At 41.7% G+C, this 26,728-nt stretch overlaps 1 protein-coding gene across 1 annotated transcript in view; it reads right to left on the reverse strand.

Moving 5' to 3' along the window:
* Nucleotides 1-4,802: 4,802 nt before the first annotated feature.
* The window catches only part of LITAF (lipopolysaccharide induced TNF factor), a 46,573-nt gene continuing 24,647 nt past the window's right edge, over nt 4,803-26,728 (reverse strand). The window contains exons 2-4 of the mRNA XM_075830111.1: nt 25,322-25,514; nt 15,163-15,319; nt 4,803-10,708 (exon numbers count right to left, since the gene is read on the reverse strand). Coding sequence (XP_075686226.1) covers nt 10,600-10,708; nt 15,163-15,319; nt 25,322-25,508 — 453 coding nt within the window. The 5' untranslated portion in view covers nt 25,509-25,514 and the 3' untranslated portion in view covers nt 4,803-10,599. The remainder of the gene's footprint in view (nt 10,709-15,162; nt 15,320-25,321; nt 25,515-26,728) is intronic.

Raw genomic sequence — 26,728 nt, forward strand, 5'->3', positions numbered from 1 at the left:
TTGATTGATCATGAAGGTCCAACATACCTTCGGTATTAAGGGGTGAACGAATGTGTATTGGTAAGATTGAAAATGTATGAAATAAACAATGAGGAAAAAGAATGCATGCAATCCCAGACAACCTCTGTTTTTGCAGCTTTTGCTAGCTGTCTAGACCTCATTTTTACAGCATCTGATAGGTGCTCTAAAATATATTAAAAACGCTGTGTGGTGCAGCCCATATATTGTAAGATGAACTGTTTTTGTCACATAGACCACAAAAGTACTGTTACAGGAACCTGTTACAGCAGCAGCCCTAGTTACATAGTAAGAAGACAAAACACAATTGACAATGTATGGCACCACATTTATATAAATGTCTGTTTTAAATAAGTAGAAACCTGATCAGATTTTTTTTGCACATAAGGCGTAGGGACAATGGACCTGTAGGATATGTGGTTTCTACTTAGCAGGTCTTGTATTAGTCAGGGTCACAATATATTTCCCTACCAACTATATGCGCGCACACACATGCACAGAAAAATAGCAATTCTGTGCCCTATATTTAATTGGTGGGATGTCCAGTTTTTAAACGAAGTCGATTCTTACTATAGTAAATACTACACTGCTCTAGAAGTAACATATGTGCAGCTGAAGCTATCTGTGCTTCCCCTAGCACGGTGGCTACCATATTTCACTTGAACCTAAGCAGAGATAGTAGTCACCTTGCCGTCACAAAATGTTGACACTATCCAGGTACACATGGAAATGGTGCATTATAATAGAGGAAAAAAAATATTACCCAATTTTTTCTGTGGTACATTTGAGAGGATAGCCAACACCGTGTTACAACTCATGCTGTCCTGTAGGCTGAAGAACGACAAACACGTTTAGTGCTTCCAGATTCCTGTTGGATGAGCTAATGTTCAACAAATCCTAATGATAATAACTTCTTCCCTTTTATACATAGTTTCCGAGATGTTCTCTGATGTACTAGTTTAGGATCAGTAAAAATCATCTGGAACACGGCGTTAATGGGGCAGATGTATCTATGCCTTTACACCAGTTATCAGGCATAAATACATTTAAAAAATATGGCTTTGGGACACTTTTTCTGACATGAGCAGGTTTTGGAAAAAGAAGCATTAGATTTAATCCACAACAGATTTCTCAACCAGGCATGTCGCACGTTAAATGTATGGTGGACCGATAACGATAGATCTCCCCAATGTCTATGCAGTTGGTTGACCAGTAATTTATGTGAGGAAACTGAATCAAAATTAAAATCAGAATCGAGTGGACAAAAAGAATTTGTCGAGTATGGGAGAAACAGTTAAGCAAAAGTGGACCATGCATGACCGATATGTATCAAGATTAGCCCTCAACCTAGTCTCCTTGGCCAGAAGAGTCCAGTTCTCAAACACCTGGGAGAGTAAAGAGTTAATGGGGACTAACACCACACACTCCAGATTATCAAGAATTTTTTAAGGCAACCTCTATTTTAATACATCACCTTTTCAAATGGAATAGTAGCATTAACCAGTTTCCTCCACCGATTAGCAGATGGAGGCTGGACCCCGATCCATCCGATCACTATCGCCTTCCTTGCGAGAAACAGCATCTCTCGTAGGAAGATGCGCATGTGGTATGGCACTGTTGATTAGTCTAGAATACCCAATAGGTATACCTCAGGGGTGTTTGGTAATGGAATCATAAAAAAAATACTGGACAGCAGAGAAACCACCTTGTTCCTAAATGGACTAATATATGAACATCCCCATGCCATAAGCCAGCATGAGCTCCAGCACACCAGTGGCAACTATTATGTGGGATCTGTCCAATTTTTTGCATACACACTGGGTATAGAGGACATTGGTGTAAGAAATACAATTGCATCATACGGTTATTCACCGCCGGGAAGACAGTCAGTTGGAGATTGTATAGCTTTCTTCCAAATCATCTACAGACAGAACAGGAATTTGCAATCTCCATCTACTCCCCACTGTTAGTTTCATAGATTCGGGTTTGGTTCCTAGAAGGTGGATATAGAAGGCTAAAGTAAGAGCTCATGGACCTCGAGAGGTTAAAATTCCTATCAGAGGAAGTCTCTGAAAATCGGGCATGTATTATTCAGAAACTGTCTCTCGAGTGCGTGATGCCGTTACAAATATCTATAAAATGAGGTGCGAGGTGAATAAAAAGGCTTCTTGTAATTGTGCAAAGGACCTAAGAACATGATCTGCATAGACATCCCCCCCCCCCCCCAACATCATGACATTAATTGATATTTCTCTAACTCGAGGAGGTGGGGAAACAGCTGATTAAGCCATAAGGGAACCATAGAGGGTATCGCACAGTACAGTGTTACTCTCTTGGCAGCAAGCCATACATGGTTCACGTTAGCTTATGTAGTGAAAGCATACGGCGTGGAAAAAGGGTTGGTTTCTGCAACATCGGCCACAGCGTAGTAACTCCCAGGTGAAAGGCCAGGTAGTATTTTACAGTAGTCGGTGTTAGGGTATGTTCACACGGCAGGGTCCGTTCACACGGCAGGGTCCGTAACGGCCGAAATTACGTTGGCTGTTTCCAGGAGAAAACAGCCCTGCCATTTCAGCCGTAACGGCATGTGCAGGCGATTGAACGCCGCGTCCATTACGGACGTAGCTGGAGCTGGTTTTCCATGCAAAACGGCTCCATTTAAGTCTGAAGAAGTGACATGACACTTCTTTGGCACGGGCGTCTATTTACGCGCCGTCTTTTGACAGCGACGCGTAAATATACGCCTTGTGTGAACAGACAAATGTCAGCCCATTGCTTTCAATGGCCAGATGTTTGTCAACGCTTTCAAGCCGTAATTTCGGACGTCATTCGGGGGTTAAAACGCCCGAATTAAGTCCGTAAATAGGTCGTGTGAACATACCCTTAGGGTATGTGCACACACAAAAGAAAAAACGGCTGAAAATACGGAGCGATTTTCAAGGGAAAACAGCTCCTGATTTTCAGGCGTTTTTTAATCAAACGCGTGATTCTCACAGTTTTTTTTTACGGCCGAGTCAATGAAAAACGGCTCCAAAAACGGCCCAAAAAGTGATGTGCACTTCTTTTTCACGGGTGTCTTTACGTGCCGTTTTTGGAAAACGAGGCGTAAAAAGACACCCCATCGGAACAGGACGCCGTATTTCCCATTGAAATCATGGCCAGATGTTTGTAGGCGTTCTGCTTCCGTTTTTTTTCAGGCGTTTTTGCGAGAGAAGTTCTACTTTCTAATGGCACTATTTAAAAGTACCATATAATGTACTGGGAAACTGAAAAAAAAAAATTTGCGTTCTGAAATTGGAAAAAAAAAAAACTGAGATTCTTACATTGTTTTTCCTTTTTAAAACGTGCGGTAAAAACTACAACTTCACTTTATTCTGCGGCTCAATATGATTACGGTGATGCCAAATTTATATAGGTTTTTTTTTTATATTGTACTACTTTTACAAAGAAAACAAACTGTTAAAAAAAAAAAAAAAAATAGCTTCTTTTCATCTCATTCTAAGAGCCATAGCTTTTTATTTTGTCGTAGATTGAGCCGTGTGAGGGCTCATTTTTTGCAGGACGAGCTGTAGTTTTTATTGATATAGTTTTTTAATACGTACAATTATTTGATCACTTATATTTTTTGGATAGCTAAGGTGACAGTGATTTTGGAGTAAGGCCTCGTGCCACGTGCACGGCCGTGATTTCCGAGTCGGCCGGCAGCGGAGTGTCACCCGCGAGCCGCCCGCAAAACATGGCCGCGTCCATTATTTCCTACATGCCTGGACCGCAGAACACGGCCGTAATAAGACATGCCCATTTTCCTGCGCTCCAAGCTTCTGTGCCATGCACGGACCGTGGAAACCATGACTGGGGCCGCAATTCTCCCGTGGATTTTTGAGGGAAATGCGGCCGCAAAAGAACGTTCGTGTGCATGGAGCCTTAATTTTTTTATTTTTTTTTTACGGCGTTTACCGTGAGTGTTCAATAATGGTATATTGTAATAGTTCTGACTTTTACGGACGCAGCGATACTAATTTTGCTTATTTTTTACATTACTTTAGAGGGAAAAAAAATGGGAAAAGTGGTTTTCTGAACTTTAATTTTTTTTATTTCACTACTAATAATTTTTTTTTCACACATTTTAATCAGTCCCCCTAGGGTACTTTAACCAACGTTCGATCGCTGGTACAATACACTGCAATACTAATGTTTTACAGTATAGTCATTTTTACAGGCTTTTGTTAAGCTGTGTCACAGGCAGGGCTTAACAGAGGCAGAGTGAAAGCAGACCTTGGGGCCTTTATTAGAACACTGGGCTGCCATGACAGCCATCGGAACCCCCTGATTGTGTTGTGGGGGCGTCAATGAGCGGTCAGACTGGGAAGACCCTCTTTTCAACGCCCTAGATGCTGCGGTCGCAATTGAGGGGTTTAACAGCCAGGAACAGTGCGGTCGCTGTTCCTGGCAGTTAGCCCCGGGTGTCAGCTGTAAGACACATTTCAATAGAGTGGTGTGATGGCACTCAATAGTTCCCTATAATGCACATGACATACATGAGAATGCGTCAAGGGGTTAAAAGGGTTACCTCATCAGACAACCCCTATGAGAGCCGCCCGAAGATCTCTCGCAAACGCAAATTTTCCCGGGGAATATGCAGCCGGCTTTATATTTCCCCTCCAATAGCCGCTATAAAAGAAGTGTAGTTCTACATGTCACTATTCAATTGCAGTAGCCACAAGCAGCAGTTTCATCCTTTGTTTAAAACTTTATTTTATGAAATGTATTATAATAAATCATTTATAAAGAACATAGTTGGTAACAAAAAATATAAACGTTAACAGACAACTGGTATACATGTCAAGTTACAGAAGTGTGCATATTAAATTGAGTTTATGGATAGGAAATTCAAGATATAAACTGTAGAAGTACAAAAGGACACATAAAAGTTTGTGCACTCAATATTTAAAAACTAAACAAACATTTGTAAACATTTTCTAAATATATTTTTCTCGTAAACATCTTTTGGTCCATTTAGAAATTCTCATAACTTGACTTTCACATTCATACTAATGTCTCCATAAATTGTAACTGGACAATAGCTGTAAATTCTGCTTTTGTCTGGAATTAGCCCCTCCCCCACATATCCCAAAGTTTTATATACCTTAGAGCCGTTCCATCACTACTCCCAGTAGGCTGCAGCTTAGCCAGCAGGCAGTCACGTGCATTCCAGTGGAGGGAGTTTTTCCTATGTAGAATTTTGCACGATTCATGAGAATGACTGTGTAGGCTTAGCTGTGGTCCACCAGAAAACTAATGGAGAGCTCCAGAATGGTAGATGCATAATTCAGATTTTGCTCAGAATTACCCTAAATAACCAATCAGATGAATTTTCATAGAATTTTTAAAAATATATACAATATAATAATCAAGGCTTACAAATCTATCAAATTGCATAAAACGGATTGTAAAACAGCACATTGTAAAGTAGAGAAGCGTCATGGACAAATCGGACAGTTAGGGGGAGATTCGCCAAAAACCGGCAAGTGTGCCAAAAGCTGGGTGATTATGAATTTGCAACTATCTAGCTACAATGTTAGACCGTACTAACCGCTAAATTAAAAAAAATTATGTACAGTGCATACAAGGAATCTGTTGTGTGTACGGTTTGTTTTTGTAAAAACTAGAAATCCACATTCCTTACACTTAAAACTGTAATCCAGTGGCAGACCAAAGATGTTGCTTTTGAACTTTCTTCTCAAAGGCGGTCAGCCTGTTCCATCATAAGTAGATATTTCAGAGAAAACAGTTATGGCGGCTCCTTCCTGTATGAACAAGTGGGAATAACTATTTTGTGGCATTAGTTACACGATTTCTGAATTTTATCCAGAGTCCACTTAATCTTCTACATGAACATTTGTCTTTAAGTGAACATCAGCCAACATCTGAGTACCAAACTTATAAAGGAACGCTCCTCGTGAAAGCATTCCAATAACCACTATGAACTAAATACCTGTTTTGTATTCCCTTATATCTTGGTATAATTTGAGAACAGTGCCAGCAGACTACAAAAGTGCTATGTGGGGAAATTCTTTTTACAATATAAACAAAAATTCAAAACGGGAAAACAAACAAAAACTTTGTGATCAGCTCAGACATACATCTAAAACAGATAGGCTCTGATTTATACTGTGCACATCTGCGTCAGAAGAAGTTAAGAGCCCCAGTCACTGATTTGATAATATTTGCTTGACAGCATGTAGCGCTACTTTGTCTGACAAAATCCATGCCGGAACGCTGACGAAACCCATTAAAGTCAGTGGGTTCCAGCGGGCGCCGTTGTTTTGGAGTCATGCAACGGATCCGGGGGTTTCATTTTACTTGTTCTGCTACTATGATGGAGCAGAACAGAAAACAGAATGCACATGTGAACATAGTCGCACTAAATTTATTATCTGTATTTATAAAAATAAAAAAAAAAGACAATTAAGGGTAATGCTAGTGCAAATACTGTCCCTACACTGTGGATCACACTGATGAACAATCATTAACATGTACCATTGACCTATTTGACGTTAGAGGCAGTCCTATAGATGGGATAAGAAATAATCATTCACTGCCTGATTGAACGATTAAAATTTGTTCTTCTAGTAAAATAATTTTTAAAAAATAACGAGCTCATTAGCCAGTAACCTAAGCAGTCTTAAGAAGTTATTTCAGGTAGGAGGCTTAAGGCGTTCGGGTAGAATATCTGAACGTTCACCCATACACACACAGTCTCATATTTTATGACATACTGTCCTGATCACCTGCCACAAATTTCAGCACCCCATGAATTGTGGGATGCATCAGGGGGTCACAATAACATTCAAAAACCAAATCACCTGGTCTGCACTGTTTTTGGTGCTAAAGAGTCTGTATGACACGGATGTATTGGCAGCCAATTATTAATAATTATTTTTAATAAATTATTTAATAGAACAATCTTTAATCGTTCAATCAGGTAGTGAAATAGGTTTTGAACGGAACGTGTCAGGATAGGTCGACAGTAATAACCAATAAATCAGTTGAAAATAGACGAATATACTAAAAAGCAAAAATACATTTCCAATTTAGTACATCAATACATCTTTAAAAAAACCAAAAAACAAACAGCTGAAGAGTACATGACAGATACAAAATTCTTAAAGCAATGCATGATGTTTTAAAAGCCCCTTCAACCTCTCCTGCCTAATTCCCAATTAAAGAATTCTGGAGCACCTTTTCTTAGAACTCCGCATTATGCCGTTCCTCTATTAGACATCCTAGAACTGTATCAATAAATTAAAGACCGGGAGTTACCATTCCTCTTATCGGTCGAGTGTTTCACTGCACAGTGATACTATACAGGTAGGAACACACATAGCAATCCCTGGAAGCCAAGGTGCAGTCAGTCAAACACTAAACCGCCATTCAGGTTCACCACAAACCGGTGCAGCTTTCAACCCCTTCCCACTGCAGCCATTTTTACTCCCAGAATTCCAAGAGCCATCAGTTTTTTTTATTTTTCTGTCAACATAGCTGTATGAGGGCTTATTTTTTGTACTGAAACTGAAAAGAACTACTTTGTGGGGTGACAAATGCAGTAAAAATGACATGTTAACTCTATTCTGCGAGTCGATACGATTATGGAAATACCAAATGTATAGTTGTTTTTTTTTTAATGCTTTACCACTATTACAAAATAAAACCCATTTGTTACAAATTATTTTTTTTTTTACATATTTCACCGTGCATGATAAATAATGTTATAGTATAATTGTTCAGACTTTTACTTACACAGCAATAGCAATTATATTTGCTTATTTTTTACATTACTTTAGGTGAAAATTGTAAAAGTCTTTCTTTCCCCCACCTAAGTGGTTAAAGGAAGGGATCATAATTTCTTTTGATCTCGGCTGTTAGGGTATGTGCACATACAAAATTAAAAACATCTAAAAATAAGGAGCTGTTTTCAAGAGAAAACGGCTCCCGATTGTCAGACGTTTAAGCCACTTGCGATTTTTGCGGCGTTTTACGGCCGTTTCTGGAGCCGTTTTTCTATAGAGTCAATGAAAAACTGCTCCAAAAATGTCCCAAGAAGTGACATGCACTTATTTTTTGCTGGAGTCTTTTTACGTGTCCTTTTTGGAAAACGAGCCGTAAAAAACGCCCTGTCTGAACAGAACGCCGTATTTCCCATTGAAATCAATGGGCAGATGTTTGGAGGCGTTTGGCTTGTTTTTTCAGGCGTTGTTCGAAGCGAAAACGCCCCGAAATACGCCTGAAACCACTCCATGTGAACATACCCTTACAGTGAAGTGTCGGTTGTAAAAATACAGCCAACCACCCCTGGGTATGGAGCTCAGTCCATGAGCCCGCCCCATACTTCTCCCTTCCTGGCCATGACTTACAAATACATCAACTATCGGGAAGGGCTTAAATGATTGCTAATGTCTGTGCCTCTTTGCAGTTTAAAAACCGCACAAATTGGTCGTAAAACCACATAGCAGCTCAGTGTTTGGTTGTTACGTGTGTCCCGACACTTCGAAACGGAGGACAGCGTGAGACTGTATGGACACGCCCCTTTGACAAAAGGAATGGCAACATGCAAGTCAATTTATTCACACATTCCTAGGAGAAATAACAGAGGACCGGCACAATACCGAGTTCTAATAAAAGATGCTCCAGAATTATTTAATGGAGAATACAATTATTTACTAAAACAAAACATGTCAGGAGAGGTGACATGTCCTCTTTAAATAGGCAAATTATCTGGAAAATATCTGAAGAATCATTTCAATATTGAAAGGCATTTAGGGCACGTTCACACGTGGCAGAATTTTTCCGCTGCAAATGTGGGTGCAGATTTGGGGCAATTACGCAACGAATCTGCAGCAACATTTGCATATTTGACAGGTAATTCAGACGTTGCAGATATCACAGCGGACTTGCCACAGATTTCAATTTTTGCATTGCAAAGGCTGAAATCCGCAGTGAAATTCCACTTCTTCTCCGCAACGTCATGAGCATGCTGCGGAGGGAAAATTCCGCACCGCAGCCTAAATTCCGCACAGTTATTTTCTGCAACGTCTGAACTAACTTCCCTAAAAATGTATAGAAAGAAATGGAAAAAACGGCTGTTGCAGAATTCCACTGCGGACTGTCCGCAGAGAAATTCAACAGCAATTACGCCACGTGTGAATGTGTAAAGAAAAAGACAAATCTCTTCATGAAGATTCTGATGAGTATTTTCTTTCACCGGGTTTTGTTGAATATAAGCTGTATTCTGTTTTTGTGACATGGATCATTCCTTTCCAAGATTCCTTATTTTTCTTTAGTTGAACATTTACAATATTTTTCCATTTTTCCCGAACTGGGAGATGCTTTGCTGAAGCCGGACAGAGCACATATCAACTGACAAACGTTTTGGGAAAGGCAAATAACACATGGCCAACACATTTTCTGTTTTGGAAATAAAAAGAAGGCACAGAGATAAAAACTATAAGCTGCTACAATGTAGAAACGATACTGTAACTGTGTGCAGAGAGCACCAAGCCTTTACAGTAAACAGGCAAATCTGACAGCGGAGTTTTCATTTTTGACTGGAGAATCAGTTTGGCAAATGTTTCACTTTAGTAGAACAGGACATACATAGAAGATTAGGCTCATCAATGTATATTCCGCTGCACAACAAACACTCAAATTGTATTCATCAATAGGTAAATACACCGTAACATCTATTTATAATGGTCATTTGTCTAGATATAACACTACAATTAACAATGTTGATTTCAAAGGTGACGGATCCGGTGCAAATGGTTTCCGTTTGCCTCCGTCTTGCAAGGGTTCCGTCGTTTTGACGGTGCTTTAATAGCGTAGTCGACTACAGTATTGATTCAGTCAAAACGACGGAACCCTTGCACAACGGAGACAAACGGAAACCATTTGCACCAGATCTGTGCAAATGGTTTCTGTTTGTGTCAGTCATGGTTCCGTTCCGACAGAAAGCTCAGACGGAAAGGGAGCCCTGACACAGGTGTGAACGCAGCCTTAGACAACTGCCGATGAATAAGGTCCCTTCAGGTTCCTACTACTTGTGAATGCCCATAATATAGTACATAATCTATGTGAATAACTATGCTGCAGTCTCAATCACAGCACTATTTAGCAGCAATGAGGGTGCTCATGCAGCGCTTTTATTTAGCCCAAAAATCTGCACTTTAAGAGGTATTTCACTAGTTCAGTATCTAAATGGAACTTTCTAGGCTCTTAAAGTTGAAGACCGTGTTTAAAGTAAAGATAATAAAAACATTCCTACGGCGCGAAAAAAAAAAAAAAGTGTATGGTGACCTGCCCCATTCATACAATCCAGGACAGCTCTCAGTTTTCTATGAGTTCCAGATATTGAATCCCCACAAAATTCACTGCTAGGCAATCCGCAAACAGCAAATGGTTCTATATAAAAATAGATTGTACAACAAAATGTGCTCCATTATATACAATGCTAATGTTTGCATAGTTCTATTGAAAAAAAAAAAAAGATGATTGTAGAATAGGCAAGCTTCAAAGCAGTGTTGCTTAAATACGTTTGTAAGAGCCGAGTAAAGCATGGCAGTTGGAGCAGTAATGATCCACATCCTTTAAAGAATCGATACAAAAAGGAATGAGGCAGCAACCAAATCCGCACCTGTTAATAAAGGAAAGTAGAAATATATGTGAAATGACAAAAAAAAAAAAAAAATTACGTTACTGCTTAAACAACCTTTTAGTCCAAAACATAATACAACAATATAGGATAAAGTATCGGCCACGGGACACAGACTGAAAAAAACTTTTACCTGCCTTTCAGTGAGGCAGAAGTCCTAGCATTGCGTGTGGTGCGTTTGACACTGACACACACACACACACCTTATTCATAGACTTCTATCGACCAATCGTATGCCCAAAGTGTCTTACCTTTTGGCACATGTCAGGCATGTTTGTGTTAACATACACCTTTTTTTCAACTGTATAGTAGTCGACTAAACATATACCACACAGTAGCTGGTTTTTTTGCAATGGAAGCCAAGAGCATACGTATGGATCTGTTTGAAAAGCGGAATGCATTCTCTTAAATATCTGTAACTTGCACACATGCCTTTGTGATGTGCAGTTATTCATTTTGTATTGATTGCTCCGACAATTTTTAATGCCTTGCTACAATGCTTTAATCTGAACAGTGTTTTACCCACCTTATTAAGTTATGGTATATCTCTAGGGGTATGCCACAACTTACTGATTAAGTGGGGTCTGACCACTGGGACAGTATTCAAATGGATATTTTGTTTAGCAGTATATTTTTCTTCATGTATAATCTTTCAGTGGACTTCTATCATTGCTACCAAAGAACATTTTTATTTTCCTTTAAAAGACATTCTGCAAGTAAAAATGTTACGGTTTGTAGTTTGTTTTTTAAGAAGGGTAAGCTTAATCCTTTCTACAAAACGTGAGGTGTTTACTGTTTGGACATACTGCATAGTCTATAATTACTCCAGGGCTAGACCCAGGTAGCCAATGTGACTACACATATGCAGCTATTGCCTTTCTTAAGCTCACACGCACAGTTTTTGGGAGTCTTTTTGAGTCAAACACAGGATCGGATACAAAAGTCAGTCTTTCCTTTAGAATTTTCCTTCTTTTAGGATTCACTCCGGACTTTGACTCAAAAAACTGCACGTGTGATTTCAGCCTTTGGGTTGCTTTCTATTAGACCTCATGCACAAAACCGTAGCCATGTGCACGGCCGTGATTTCTGGGTCGGCTGGTCACGGAGTGACAGCCGCAAGCCGCCCATAAATCGCGGGCTGTGCACATGGCTGCGGCCATTATTTTCAATGAGGCCAGACCGCAGAACACGGCCGTAACAAGGCTTGCCCGTTCTTTCTGCGGTCCGGGCTCCGGGGCCATGCACAGACCGTGGAAACCACGGTCGTGTGCATGGCCCCATAGGAATGAATGGGGCCGCAATTCTCCCGTGGATTTTCTGGGAAATTGCGGCCGCAAAAGCACGTTCGTGTGCATGGGGCCTTTGTGTTTATAGGAGTTCTTATTGTCCGACTACTAAAAAAAAAAATAAAAAAAAATTACCCCTCCAATGGTCCAACTGACTCCTAAAGTCTCCAGTAATTTATCCAGCTCCAATTTACCCCCACATGTCGCCAATCTGGCTATTTATGCTGCAGCGAGGTAAATTCACATGATCCTGTTTAAAGAGGCTCTGTGACCAGATTATAAGTGCCCTATCTCCTACATAATGTGATTGGCGCTGTAATGTAGATAACAGCAGTGGTTTTTATTTTGAAAAACGATAATTTTTGAGCAAGTTATGAGCAATTTTAGATTTATGCTAATTACTTTCTTAATACACAACTGGGTGTGTTTTTACTTTTTACCAACTGGGCGTTGTACAGAGAAGTGTATGACGCTGACCAATCAGTGACCAATCAGCGTCATACACTTCTCATTGTTCCAGCCCATTGTTACAGTGTGATTGTGCAGTGAAAGAAGCTGGGCTGGAACAATGAGAAGTGTATGATTCTGATTGGTCACTGATTGGTCAGCATCATACACTTCTCTGTACAACGCCCAGTTGGGAAAATGTAAAAACACGCCCAGTTGTCTATTAAGAAACTAATTAGCATAAATCTAAAATTGCTCATAACTTGCTAAAAAATGATCGTTTTTCAAAATAAATACCACTGCTGTTATCTACATTACAGCGCCGATCAGATTATGTAGGAGATAGGCCACTTAAAATCTGGTGACAGAGCCTCTTTAATGGCAGATTGCGCTGTATAGCGCTCTATCATTTAAGACATCAGGCAGCCAGTGTCAGCTCCCCCTAAGGTGACAGGAAGCTGAAATGATCAGCTCCGTAAATAAATATTTGAAGTGTAGTCAGCTATACGATCCTGCTAGTATTTTGCACAAGGGTGGTGCTCAGTGCCCAAAAGAAAACACAGCATAGATAGTTTCCAAGTAGGAAGACAGGATACACAGCACTCCCCCTTTTAAAAAGTAATAAATTTCACTTTATTTCGGCAATTTCATGCAGGTATGCAGGGGACATAGGCACACAATAATGGGCCTACGGCCCTTGTGTGCCGCTCGGACACTTTTTTTAAGCTTACTTTTAAAAAGTGGAGTACTGTGGATCCGTTCTTCGCATTTGGATTTGTAAAAACAAAACAAAAAAAACACAATAAACACAGCGCTCAAAGTGAGCACAGTGTTCTGCAATGAGACATGAATGCAGAAAGCCTTCTTCCTGAATTTGGGCTATTGCCATGAAAACCTGTGACAACTCACTATATGTATGCCAATTTGCATTCAGGCACACTCAACCATAAAATAATGTCTGAAAAAACAAGTAAAAAAACAAACTGCTCAATTTATTCACATTCGAACGTAAGCACAGTCAAAACGAGAGAATTAATATTCGTGACAATACAGCATATGAATTTATTCAAATACATATGACTGCTAATTACGGTTGTAATAAGGTTTATAAACTTGCTTTACCATACTCAAGTATAAACTTAAAAAGCGTACCTCCGCTTTTAGTAAATAAAAAAATAAAAAAAAGATTAGATCTCTTAATTCCTCAGTGGGATACAGAGCGTCCTGCTAGTCTCTAGTATAGAATCCTACAACACTAACGACCGTTCTGCATACAGGAGGAGCCATGGAGACGAACAGGACGCTCTGTCTCCCACTGAAGAGTTAGGGTATGTGCACACACACTAAATACGTCGTAATTGACGGACGTATTTCGGCCGGAAGACCCGGACCGAACACACTGCAGGGGGCCGGGCTCCTAGCATCATAGTTATGTACGATGCTAGGAGTCCCTGCCTCGCTGCAGGACAACTGTCCCGTACAGTAATCATGTTTTCAGTACGGGACAGTTGTCCTGCAGAGAGGCAGGGACTCCTAGCATCGTACATAAGTATGATGCAAGGAGCCCGGCTCCCTGCAGTGTGTTCGGTCCGGTACTTGCGGCCGAAATACGTCCGTCAAATACGGACGTAATTAGTGTGTGTGCACATACCCTTAGGGTATGTGCACACGATGAGAGGCTTTTACATCTGAAAAGACAGACTGTTTTCAGGAGAAAACAGCTGCGTCGTTTCAGATGTATAAGCTCCTCCTCGCATTATGCAAGGCGTCTTTGACGCTTGTAAATCTTGAGCTGCTCTTCATTGACTTCAATGAAGAACGGCTCAAATTATGTTGCAAAGAAGTGTCCTGCACTTTTTTGCCGAGGCAGTCAATTTACGCGTCGTAGTTTGACAGCTGTCAAACGACAACGCGTAAATGACAGGTCGTCTGCACAGTACGTCGGCAAACCCATTCCAATGAATGGGCAGATGTTTGCCGACGTATTGTAGCCCTATTTTCAGACGTAAAACGAGGCATAATATGCCTCGTTTACGTCTGAAAATAGGTCGTGTGAACCCAGCGTAAGGCTGGGTTCACACAACCTAAGTTCAGGCGTAAACGATGCGTATTATGCCTCGTTTTTTACACCTGAAAATAGGGCTACAATACGTCGGCAAACATCTGCCCATTCATTTGAATGGGTTTGCCGACGTACTGTGCAGACGACCTGTCATTTACGCGTCGTCGTTTGACAGCTGTCAAACGACGACGCGTAAATTGACTGCCTCGGCAAAGAAGTGCAGGGCACTTCTTTGCAACGTAATTTGAGCCGTTCTTCATTGAACTCAATGAAGAGGAGCTCAAGATTTACGAGCGTCACAGACGCCTCGTATATTACGAGGAGGAGCATTTACGTGTGAAACGAGGCAGCTGTTTTCTCTTGAAAACAGTCTGTCTTTTCACACGTAAATGCCTGCTATCGTGTGCACATACCCTTAGGAGTAGCCTGAAGTATAGACTTTACACAGTCCGTGCTGCTGCTAGAAGCAAGATAGCCAATACAAATTATTTAGAAGAATGATTATAGTGTACACTCCTGCACTATAATTTTTCACTGAAAGTGGAGGTATGCGTTAAAAAAAAAAAAAAAAACTTTACCATAAACACAAACAGTGTTGCTTAAGAATTTAATGCAAAGAATTCTTTTTTTTTTTTACTTACCCCAGAAGACACAATCCACCACAAGATAACCAGGCCAAAGCGCCAGAATTATAAACAAGACGGGTGGTTGTCAATCGGCTACAAGATGGACAGCACATCTGGATGGGACGATCGTGAAACGTAACCGGCTGCTGAACGTACACGGTCTGAACTGTAACTGAAATACATGATAGAAATTTAAAAAGTTTGACGCTCAAGATTAAAAGGCCATTTTACACAGACCAATTATCAGGCAAACGAGCGTTCAAAAAGTTCCGGATAATTGCCCTGTGTAAACAGGGCAACGATCAGCCGTTCATCAGCTGATCGCAATTTACCGTGCAAATTATTATTGTTGCCGGCAGCACGTCCCTGATTTTAAGGCCCTGTTCACACAGTTGTTTTTTTTACACGTTTGACGCAGAAACCGTGATGGAAAACATGATAAAAAACGGCCGAAAATGGCTCCCATTGATTTCAATGGGAGGAGGAGGAGTTTTTTCCCCACGAGCGGAAAAACCATCTCGCAGGAAAAAGAGACATGCCCTATCTTCGGGCATTTACGTCTGCGACCTCCCATTGACATCAATGGGAGGCAGAGAAAGCGTATTTCGCTGCATTTTTTTGCCCGCGGCACTCAGCGGCCACCAAAAAGGCGGAAAATGGTGTGCAGGCAGATCAAAATTTGCCGAATTTTCTGCCTGCAAAAAACTGTGTGAACAGGGCCTTAAGCCATTAGGGATCACCATTGCATAATGCTTTAACGTTAAAAACAACGAAACCTATATACTGGCAGCCTTAATGAAAACATGCATGTTGAAGAATACTACATATAGGTATGATAATGGGTTATGGCTGCCTAGGTCTAGTCTGACCGAAGCGCATATATCGTGTGAATAGAATGCATGGACTGTGGAAAACGAAACCAAACACAAGCTTACAATACACGTAAATCAGCGTGTCACTTTATGTAAATATTTTATGAGGCTACAGGAGAAAATCAATATATTGCTAACTAAAAGCAAATCAGCGCCTACATAATAAACATCCACATTGTGCATCTTCCATCTGAAAAACATCCTGGGACAGTCACGTAAAAAAGTAATGAGGAGTTTCACAGCGTTAACCTGAAACATGTAATACTGTGCAAGACAAGTCTTTACAGTTCTACATATCTAATGAGATCCCTCATCCTCACATTGGGCCCCAGAACAACAAGAGAACTCCATATCCACATTTTGTTTGACTGTACATGCGTGCGGACGCCGTGCAACTTTACTTGCAGAAGGAATTTCAAAAGCAGGCCTGCTGCGTCCCGTGGACCTACAATACTATTGTGCCATTTTCCCACAACCTACACAGATGTGCACACAACTAGTGGTTTCTCTTCGTTTTATTTGCCATTACAGTAGATTTCATTTTGCAAAGCTCTGCATTTAGTGTCTGTAAAATGTGGATCCTTTCCATAGCAATAAATGTATCTGTACATAACGTCACTTGTATTTAACCCCTTCCCAACATTTGATCTATGCTCTAGTCATAGCCGGGAAGGGCGGGGGGTATGGAGAGGGCTCATACTATGACACAGTCAATACTTCACTGTAACGAGCAGGCTCCCACTCATTAACCCCTTGGATGCAATCAATACTGACCGCTGCATCTACGCCGTTAGAAAAGCTTCTTATCGCCCCCCCCCCCCCCCCCCCGTGATAGTTGTCATAGCAGCCTGGGGGCCTAATGAAGGCCATTTTTGTACTCCCCTCTTCCCTGTCAAAACAATATACTGCAATACAGTAGTATTGGATTATATAGTGCGAGCGATCCAGCGATTGCGGTTTCAAAATAGAAAACCCACATAATTGGTATCGTTGCGGCCATAAAAGTCTGAAATTACAATTCAACATTATTTAAGGCCTAATTCACACGAGCATTGCGCACCTCTGACGTGAAAAACGATAGATTTTCACGGCCTAGGTGCATCCGTGCTCGGCGATGCGGGATGCGATGTCTCGCATCCCCCATAGAGGAGTCTATGAAGGGATGTGTGAAAAGATAGGACATGTCCTATATTCCCACGGACCCTTCCGTTGAAAACAACGGCTGTGTGAATGGCCACATTGAATTACATAGGTCCGTGGGACGGCCGCTGTTCCAACGGCCGTCCCACACGCTCGTGTGAATTAGGCGTAACTCGCAAGGTGAACGCAGTAAACAAAAAAACATTTAAAGCCAGACTCGCTGGGTTCGGTTACCGCATCTACCACCAAAAAATAAAATTAAAAAAAAGTTATGGCTTTTGGAATGTGGGGGGAAGAAAAAAAATGAAATTCCGAAAATGGTTGTGGCAGGAAGGGATTAACAGAATTATCTTTAATGTTCACTCTTGCTTCATGGTTTCGGTTCATAACAATGCCACGACCAAAATGCAATCAATCTTTAACCCGTTAGTGACCACCCCATAGTGTTTTTACGGCGCCACTAACGGGCTTTATTCCGATGCAATAGCCTTTTTACGGCGCTGCAATCGGAATAAGTAAACAGAGCAGGGAGCTGTCAAATCTCCCTGCTCTCAGCTGCCAGAGGTAGCTGAGGGCTGGGGGCGTGCCTGCTTGACCGGGTGAGATCGATATTAGTAGCGATCTCACACGTCTAACCCTTCAGTTGCGGCGCTCAATAGCGAGCGCCGCATCGGAGTTGTTTTGGAGAAAGGGAGGGAGCTCCCTCTCATCCCACCAGCAGCAGACGATAGCCAGTGTCTTCTATGGCAGCCGGGGGCCTAATAAAGGCCCCCAGGTCTGCCTGTAGTGTATGCCTGCTAGGTCATGCCTGTGGCATGACCTAGCAGATGCCTGTCCGTTCTACATGGACAGGCATAATACACTGCAATACAGAAGTATTGCAGTGTATTATAAATGCGATCGTATAATCGCATAGTGAAGTCCCCTAGTGGGACTAGTAAAAGAAAAATAAATAAAAAACCCACTTTTCCCCCTTACAAACTGCTTTATTATTAAAAAAACAAAATAAATAAAAAAAAAAGTTACACATGTTTGGTATCGCCGCGTCCGTAACGACCCCCAACTATAAACTTATTACATCATTTAACCCACACGGTTAAAGTTGTAAAAAATAAAATTAAAAAAAACATGCAAATATTGCTGTTTTCTTTGAATCCAGCCTTAAAAAAAAATGTGATAAAAAGTGATCAAAAAGTTGCATCTACTCCAAAATGGTACCGATAAAAACTACAAGTTGCCCCGCAAAAAAAAAAAAAAAAAAAAAAAACCTCATTTGCATCGGCGAATAAAAAAAAAGTTATGGCTCTTCAAATATGGAGGCAAAAACAAATAATTTTAACTGTGTAAAAAGTAGTAAAACATACAAAGTCTATACAAATTTGGTATACAGCTATATAGACGCAAAAATAAAAAAGTTATAGCTCTTTGAATGAGACAATGGAAAAAATGGCTCGGCCATTAAAGAGGCTCTGTCACTACATTGGAAGTGCCCTATCTCCTACATAAGGAGATCGGCGCTATAATGTAGGTGACAACAGTTAACACATTAACAATACTGAAGTGTTACTCTGTCTGTGGTAGTTACAGCAGAGGAAGCGTGATCTCGCGAGATCTCGTTGTAAATGACAGGTTACAAAGAAATTATGCTTCTGCAACTACCATAGAAACAGTAACGAAGTGCAGAGATTGTGAATAGACATCCCATGGAATGTCTATTCACTGTCTAAACACTTCAGTATTGTTAATGTGTTAGTATAAGACAGCACATAAGGTTCTAGCAGGATCCCTATGCGCTGAGTAAACGAATGGAGAGGAGTGAATGACGCTGATTGGTCACTGATTGGTCAGCGTCATACACTCCCCTGTACAATGCCCACTTGGTCTAAAGTAAAAATACGCCCACTTGGGCATTAAGCAACTCATTAGCATAAATCTAAAATCGCTAATAAAGTGGTAAAAATAGATCGTTTTTTTAAATTGAGGTGTTAGTGGTATATTTGAAGCCGTCCACCGCAGGACTTGATATTTTGTATACTCTACAAGAATTTGTCATTAAATCACTGGAATAGGACTAGAGTTTCGTTTAAAATGTAACCTTTACTCGTAACATATTTAAAAAGTGTGCAAAACAAAATGACACACCAGGACAAGACTGTTTACAAAAAAATCTTCCTTATTATGAAGGAGATGTAATGCTCCATGCAAAAAATGTCAATTTAATATTGATGATATCATCATCTCTTTGCAGAGTGTAAAAGATGCTCCAAATTGTTTCAATACATGTGAGTGATCTATTTCCCAGAAGGATAAATGTAAATCTCTGTGGGGTAATGACCCCTCCTACCCGTTCCGTAGTTTGTTAGAATCCTGTTCCGTTCCTATGGCTGGGGACTGGGAAACCTCACTTGTTTCTTTCTTGTAATTAGGCAATCAATCTTTGCCTTCTCCCGACGCGTTTCCTTGTGGCCAGAATTCCTCAGGGGAGATAAGGCCAGATAACCTCCTTGACAGAATCACAGATTAAGTTGGAGCTGTTTTGAAGTTTTGTTCTTCTGCAGTGGCAGGGATTCCTCATAGCACTTGTTTCCCCATGCTGGAGTAAACGCTGGTTCCGGCATGTGACGTCCGTTTTTTTAAAATAAAAAGCACTGCTGTCACCTACATTATAGCGCTGATCTCCTTATGTAGGAGATAGGGCACTTATAATGTGGTGACAGAGCCTCTTTAAGGTCCAAAATAGGCTGGTCATTAAGGGGTTAAACAGATCTCAGGTAATCCTGATTCCCATTGATTATTTTTTTAAAAGGCTCCAGCAGGGTTAGACTTTATTCAGATAACCGGGTGTTGCAAAGGCTGAAAAACATCAGTTTATCATGGCCTATTTGCATCATTGCGGAACCCGGTTTCACAGATTATCTGTCTATTGAGGGACCATAGAAAACTGGCAAAAATAGGACACGTATTTTTTCCAGGGAGCTCACACGGTCCATTAAAAAAAAAAACAGCTGTGTGAATAGCCCCATAGATATGCATTGATTACAATGCCGCTATGTGACGGCTGTAAAAAAACAACGTCCGTCACCCGGCCGAGTTTCCCGGTCATCTGAATAGGACCTAAGGCCTTATTCACACGACAGTGAAAAAAAATGTCCATTTAAAACTGATCAACTGTCAGTTTTTCATGGCCATTTTGCATCAGTTTGTCTCTAAATTTTCATCCATTTCAAGTCCATCTGTCCGTTTTTAATGGCCGTTTGACATCCATTTTGCATCAGTTTTTCATGGCCGTTAAAAAAACTGATGAATTTCATTGGTCGGGCTTTTTTTGTCCCAACCCCCTGAAAACAACCAAAGGAAGGTCACATGTTCACCTAGACACTATTTACAGCCTCCCTGTAGATGATGCCACACGCCTCCCTGTAGATGATGCCACACCAGCCTCCCTGTAGATCGTGCCACACCAGCCTCCCTGTAGATCGTGCCACACCAGCCTCCCTGTAGATCGTGCCACACCAGCCTCCCTGTAGATCGTGCCACACCAGCCTCCCTGTAGATCGTGCCACACCAGCCTCCCTGTAGATCGTGCCACACCAGCCTCCCTGTAGATCGTGCCACACCAGCCTCCCTGTAGATCGTGCCACACCAGCCTCCCTGTAGATCGTGCCACACCAGCCTCCCTGTAGATCGTGCCACACCAGCCTCCCTGTAGATCGTGCCACACCAGCCTCCCTGTAGATCGTGCCACACCAGCCTGCCTGTAGGTGCCACACCAGCCTCCCTGTAGGTGCCACACCAGCCTCCCTGTAGATGCCACACCAGCCTGCCTGTAGATGCCACACCAGCCTCCCTGTAGATGCCACACCAGCCTGCCTATAGATCATGCAGCATACTCACGAGAGCAGCGCCGTCTCTGCTCTTCTTCACTTGTGGTCACTCATCTGCACGGGATCTTGCAAGGCAGCGCGACGGGGCGATGACGTCATCGAGGCGCCTTCAAACCCGAGTGACCACAGACGAGTGACCACACCTGAAGAAGCGCCGCAAACGTGAGTATGCCAACGATAGCCAGCAAGGGAACTAGTAGTTCCCTTGCCAGTTCCCATGTAACAGATCCGTTTTTAACGGTTGTTACATGTATTGACAGCCGTTAAAAACGGATCCATTGACTTCTATGGGGGCCGTCAGGCCGTTAAAACGGCCAAAAATAGGACATGTCCTATTTTTTGACGGCCATTATTCACGGGCCGTTAAAAAAACGGCCGTGTGAATGCACCCATAGAATATCATTGTTCTGAAAACGGCCATGTGAAAGCCGTTAAAAGGACGGCCATCACATGGCCGTTTTTCACAGTCGTGTGAAAGAGGCCTCAAAGAGGCTCTGTCACCAGATTTTGCAACCCCTATCTGCTATTGCAGCAGATAGGCGCTGCAATGTAGATTACAGTAACGTTTTTATTTTTAAAAAACGAGCATTTTTGGCCAAGTTATGACCATTTTTGTAGTTATGCAAATGAGGCTTGCAAAAGTCCAAGTGGGTGTGTTTAAAAGTAAAAGTCCAAGTGGGCGTGTATTATGTGCGTACATCGGGGCGTTTTTAATACTTTTACTAGCTGGGCGCTCTGAAGAGAAGTATCATCCACTTCTCTTCAGAACGCCCAGCTTCTGACAGTGCAGACCTGTGACGTCACTCACAGGTCCTGCATCGTGTCGGCACCAGAGGCTACAGTTGATTCTGCAGCAGCATCAGCGTTTGCAGGTAAGTCGATCTTACCTGCAAACGCTGATGCTGCTGCAGAATCAACTGTAGCCTCTGGTGCCGATGTGGCCGACACGATGCAGGACCTGTGAGTGACGTCACAGATCTGCACTGTCAGAAGCTGGGAGTTCTGAAGAGAAGTGGATGATACTTCTCTTCACAGCGCCCAGCTAGCGAAAGTATTAAAAACGCCCCGATGTACGCACATAATACACGCCCACTTGGACTTTTACTTTTAAACACACCCACTTGGACTTTTGCAAGCCTCATTTGCATAACTACAAAAATGGTCATAACTTGGCCAAAAATGCTCGTTTTTTAAAAATAAAAACGTTACTGTAATCTACATTGCAGTGCCTATCTGCTGCAATAGCAGATAGGGGTTGCAAAATCTGGTGACAGAGCCTCTTTAAGCTACAACTGTCAGTTTTTCATGGCCGTTTTGCATCAGTGTCTTTCCAAATGGTCATCCATTTCCAGTCAGTTTGCCCGTTTTTAATGGCTGTTTGTCATCCCTTTGCCATCCGTTTTTCATAGCCATTTAAAAAAATTAAAATAAATTAAAAAAAAAAAAAAAAAAAAAAAGAGAAGAAGGATGGATTTTATTGGTCAGCTTTTTTTGGTCCCAACCACCTGAAAACACCACAGTGGCCATGTAGATAGTGCTCCCCTGTAGACAGCGCTCCGGCCAGGGATTCCACTCTCAAAGGAGCCCCTGACAGTGGACAGTGACGTCAGGGGCTTCCTTTAAGAGCGGAATCCCCGGCCAGAGTGTCGGCAACGCTCTGGCAGGGGATTACGCTCCCGGAGGACAGTGACATCAGGGGCTCCCCCTAAGAGCGGAACCCCCGGCCAGAGAGTCAGCAACTTCATTGTTCTGAAAACTGCCGTATGACAGCCGTTTTTCATTGTCATGTGAATGTAAATGTTAAATAAAATAAAAAAACAATAAAAACTAATTTTTTACAATAAGCATTAAGTCACAGTGCATAAAATCTACACATATTAGATATCGTGGTGACCGTAATAACATGAACAAATTAAGGTCTTATTCACACGAACGTCGAATAGGTCCGTGTGACGGCCGTTAAAACTACGGCCGTCACACGGACCTATGCTATTCAATGGGGCCATTCAGACATGGTGTTTTTCATGCAGCGTATTTCCGTTGCGTAAAACTCACTGCATGACCTATTCTTGCGCATTTTTTGCGGACCAAAAAAAAATTTAATAAAGAAATATGTACATAAACAGACAACTCATGCAACACACAAGGATGCCAGGCGGAGCTGCAACGCAAGACAAACGTGTCGTTTTTTGCGGATCCAAAACGGACACGTTCGTGTGAATAAGGCCTTATAGCGTCATTTATGATGTGTACGCTGTAAAAAAAAAAACAATTAATGTGAGGCACGAGGTGTTATGAATTTAGTACCTCCATATGTCTCACATTAATAGTAATTAACCCCATCATGTACCTCACATTAACCCAATGTTGTCCATTTTGACGGAGAAACAGGACAGGGTTAATTACTAGTAATGTGCGGCACATGGAGGTTCAAAATTCATCACACCATGCGCTTCACATCAGAAAATGGAACAACTTTTTATTTTTGTTGCCAAAGTATCGTTTTGTTTTCGAGAATCGTAATACTACACAAAGTGTCAGTATCGAACTCCAAATTCTGGTATCGTGACAACCCTAAATGCCAATATATCGCTATACTGACATTCTCCTACGAAGCTCTGCTGGCCGCGTGGCTTCATAGGAGTACAAGGATGGGAGACCTGGCGGCCTACATTAGGCCCCCAGGCTGTCATAACCATCGGCACCCCACGATCGAACCCCAAGTGGGCCTATGGCACGTTGGAGGGGGCCGCTCCCCTTATTTTAACAGTTTAGATGCTGCGGTCGCTATTGACTGTGGCATCTAAGCGGTTAAATGGGCGGAATCTAAGTGATCTTAGATTCCACCCGTTTCAGTGGAGTATCAGCCTGGGAGCCCACTCCATACTTCCCCTTGGCGGCTGTCACGTACAGTTACATGACATGTTGCCAAGGGGTTAAATTAGTCAACAACCCTCTCCACACTTGATGCATCAGCAGACCCCAAGACCCTACATTTTAACATAGTGGAAATGTAACAATTTATTTAACGGGATTGTAGCAGAATAAAAATTACCTATCCACAGTACCTATCCACTTGGACCCCCACCAATTGCGAGAACAGGGGGTCCTGAACCATTTGATCCACCTCACTGCTCGATTTGCGTGTGTTAGGACATTGAATGGAGTGGTGGTGAAGAACACACGCTGCCGCACCAATTAAAGAGGCTCTGTCACCACATTATAAGTGGCCTATCTCCTACATAAGGAGATCGGCGCTATAATGTAGATGACAGCAGTGCTTTTTATTTAAAAAAACAATCTATTTTCACCACTGTATTAGCGATTTTAGCTTTATGCTAATGATTCTCAATGGACAACTGGGCGTGTTTTACTTTAGACCAAGTGGGCGTTGTACAGAGGAGTGTATTAGGCTGACCAATCAGCATCATACACTTCTCTCCATTCATTTAGTCAGCGCATAGGGATCCTTTTAGATCACTATGTGCTGTCTTATACTAACACATTAACGATACAGAAGTGTTTAGACAGTGAATAGACATTCCACGGGATGTCTATTCACAATCCTGGCACTTCGGTAATGTTTCTGTGGTAGTTACAGCAGAGCAAGCGTAATCTCGCGAGATTACGCTGTAGATGACAGGTTACGAGATTATGCTTGCTCTGCTGTAACTACCACAGAAACGTTAGCAAAGTGCCGGGATTGTGAATAGACATCCCGTGGAATGTCTATTCACGGTCTAAACACTTCTGTATCATTAATGTGTTAGTAGAAGACAGCACATACCGATCTGAAAGGATCCCTATGCGCTGACTAAATGAATGGGGAGAAGTGCCTGACGCTGATTGGTCAGCGTCATTCACTCCTCTGTACAATGCCCACTTGGTCTAAAGTAAAACACGCCCAGTTGTCCATTGAGAAACTCATTAGCATAAAGCTAAAATCGCTCATCAAGTGGTGAAAATAGATCGTTTTTTTTTTTTAAATAAAAAGCACTGCTGTCATCTACATTATAGCGCCGATCTCCTTATGTAGGAGATAGGCCACTTATAATGTGGTGACAGAGCCTCTTTAAATTCTATGGGAATAACGGAAACAGCCAAGTACAGCTCACCAGCAATCATACAATACCACCTATAATATGGTTAGGTCTTAAGCTTTGATTCTGGGAATACCCCTTTAATTCCAGAGAATCAAGTTAAACGCTAGGCAAATAGAAGTACTGTATTAATTTTCTTAGCAGATTTATTGGTTATTGTAAAATAGTGAAATGGTACCTGGAGCCGGCATAGGTAATGGCTGGACCACATAAGGAGGAGTAGGGTTCAAAGCTTTTGCTTCCATCCCTGGATAAGGAAGTTGCGGATATGGCGGATGGCAAAATGTGGCTTCTTCATATGAAGGCGGGGCAGATGGAATCACAAATTCACCTGGAATAGGCTGGTAATTCCCGGTTGTCTGCATTATGCTCTGCAACACATTGACAAAGAAAAACAAACTAAATCGTAAAAGATTTTCATTTATAAAAGAAAAAAAAATATATATATATATACCCTTATAGTACTTTCTCTACATGTATTTTTTAGAAAGCCTACTTTCAGACAATTTATACCAGAAGCCAAGTTGATTGCTTGGCTAGTATACAGAAGAGAATGAAGCGAGCGCGCAGCTTAAAACTTTGTTACAGTTATGTCTTAGTGTAGATATTTGTCAAATAACACTAAAGGCTGTATACCCCTTAAACATTTTTATTATTTAAAAAAAAAAAAAATCCAATCAGTGTGCTTGGGGTAAATTACTTTTACTTTTTGAGATACAGCTGCTTTCTATCCTGCGTGTCTCTAGCGGAGTGGCTGACCATTTCACAGACCAGCAAGACAGGTTGCAAAATATTTAGTAAGTTACATTACTAAGAACACAGCTAGGGGTGCAGAAAGTTGTATGAAAGGGTTCATAACACGCACTCATAGCACCGTCTATTCTGTAATTTCAGGACAGGAGTTAAATTATACTTAAAGAGGCTCTGTCACCAGATTTTGCAACCCCTATCTGCTATTGCAGCAGATAGGCGCTGCAATGTAGATTACAGTAACGTTTTTATTTTTTAAAAACGAGCATTTTTGGCCAAGTTATGACCATTTTCGTATTTATGCAAATGAGGCTTGCAAAAGTACAACTGGGCGTGTTTACAGTAAAAGTACAACTGGGCGTGTATTATGTGCGTACATCGGGGCGTTTTTACTACTTTTACTAGCTGGGCGTTCTGACGAGAAGTATCATCCACTTCTCTTCAGAACGCCCAGCTTCTGGCAGTGCAGATCTGTGACGTCACTCACAGGTCCTGCATCGTGTCGGCACCAGAGGCTACAGTTGATTCTGCAGCAGCATCAGCGTTTGCAGGTAAGTAGCTCATTCACACGAGCGTTAAAACAACGGCTGTCACACGGACTTATGCTTGTCAATGGGGCCGTTGACACGACCGTTGTTTCAACGAAGCGTGTGAACGCTTCGTTGAAAAATAGGACATGTCCTATTTTACTGCGTGTCACGCATCCCCCCTATAGACTCTAGTCTGTGCGGGATCCCTGACAACGCGTCCCCCACTGCAGTTTTTCACGTCAGAGGTGGGCTACATTCCCGTGAAGGAGCTCAAGAGCAACATCTTCACCAATCCACTGCATTAA

The sequence above is a fragment of the Rhinoderma darwinii genome, chromosome 6 (assembly GCF_050947455.1).
Source record: "Rhinoderma darwinii isolate aRhiDar2 chromosome 6, aRhiDar2.hap1, whole genome shotgun sequence".
In the NCBI taxonomy this organism is placed as follows: Eukaryota; Metazoa; Chordata; class Amphibia; order Anura; family Rhinodermatidae; genus Rhinoderma; species Rhinoderma darwinii.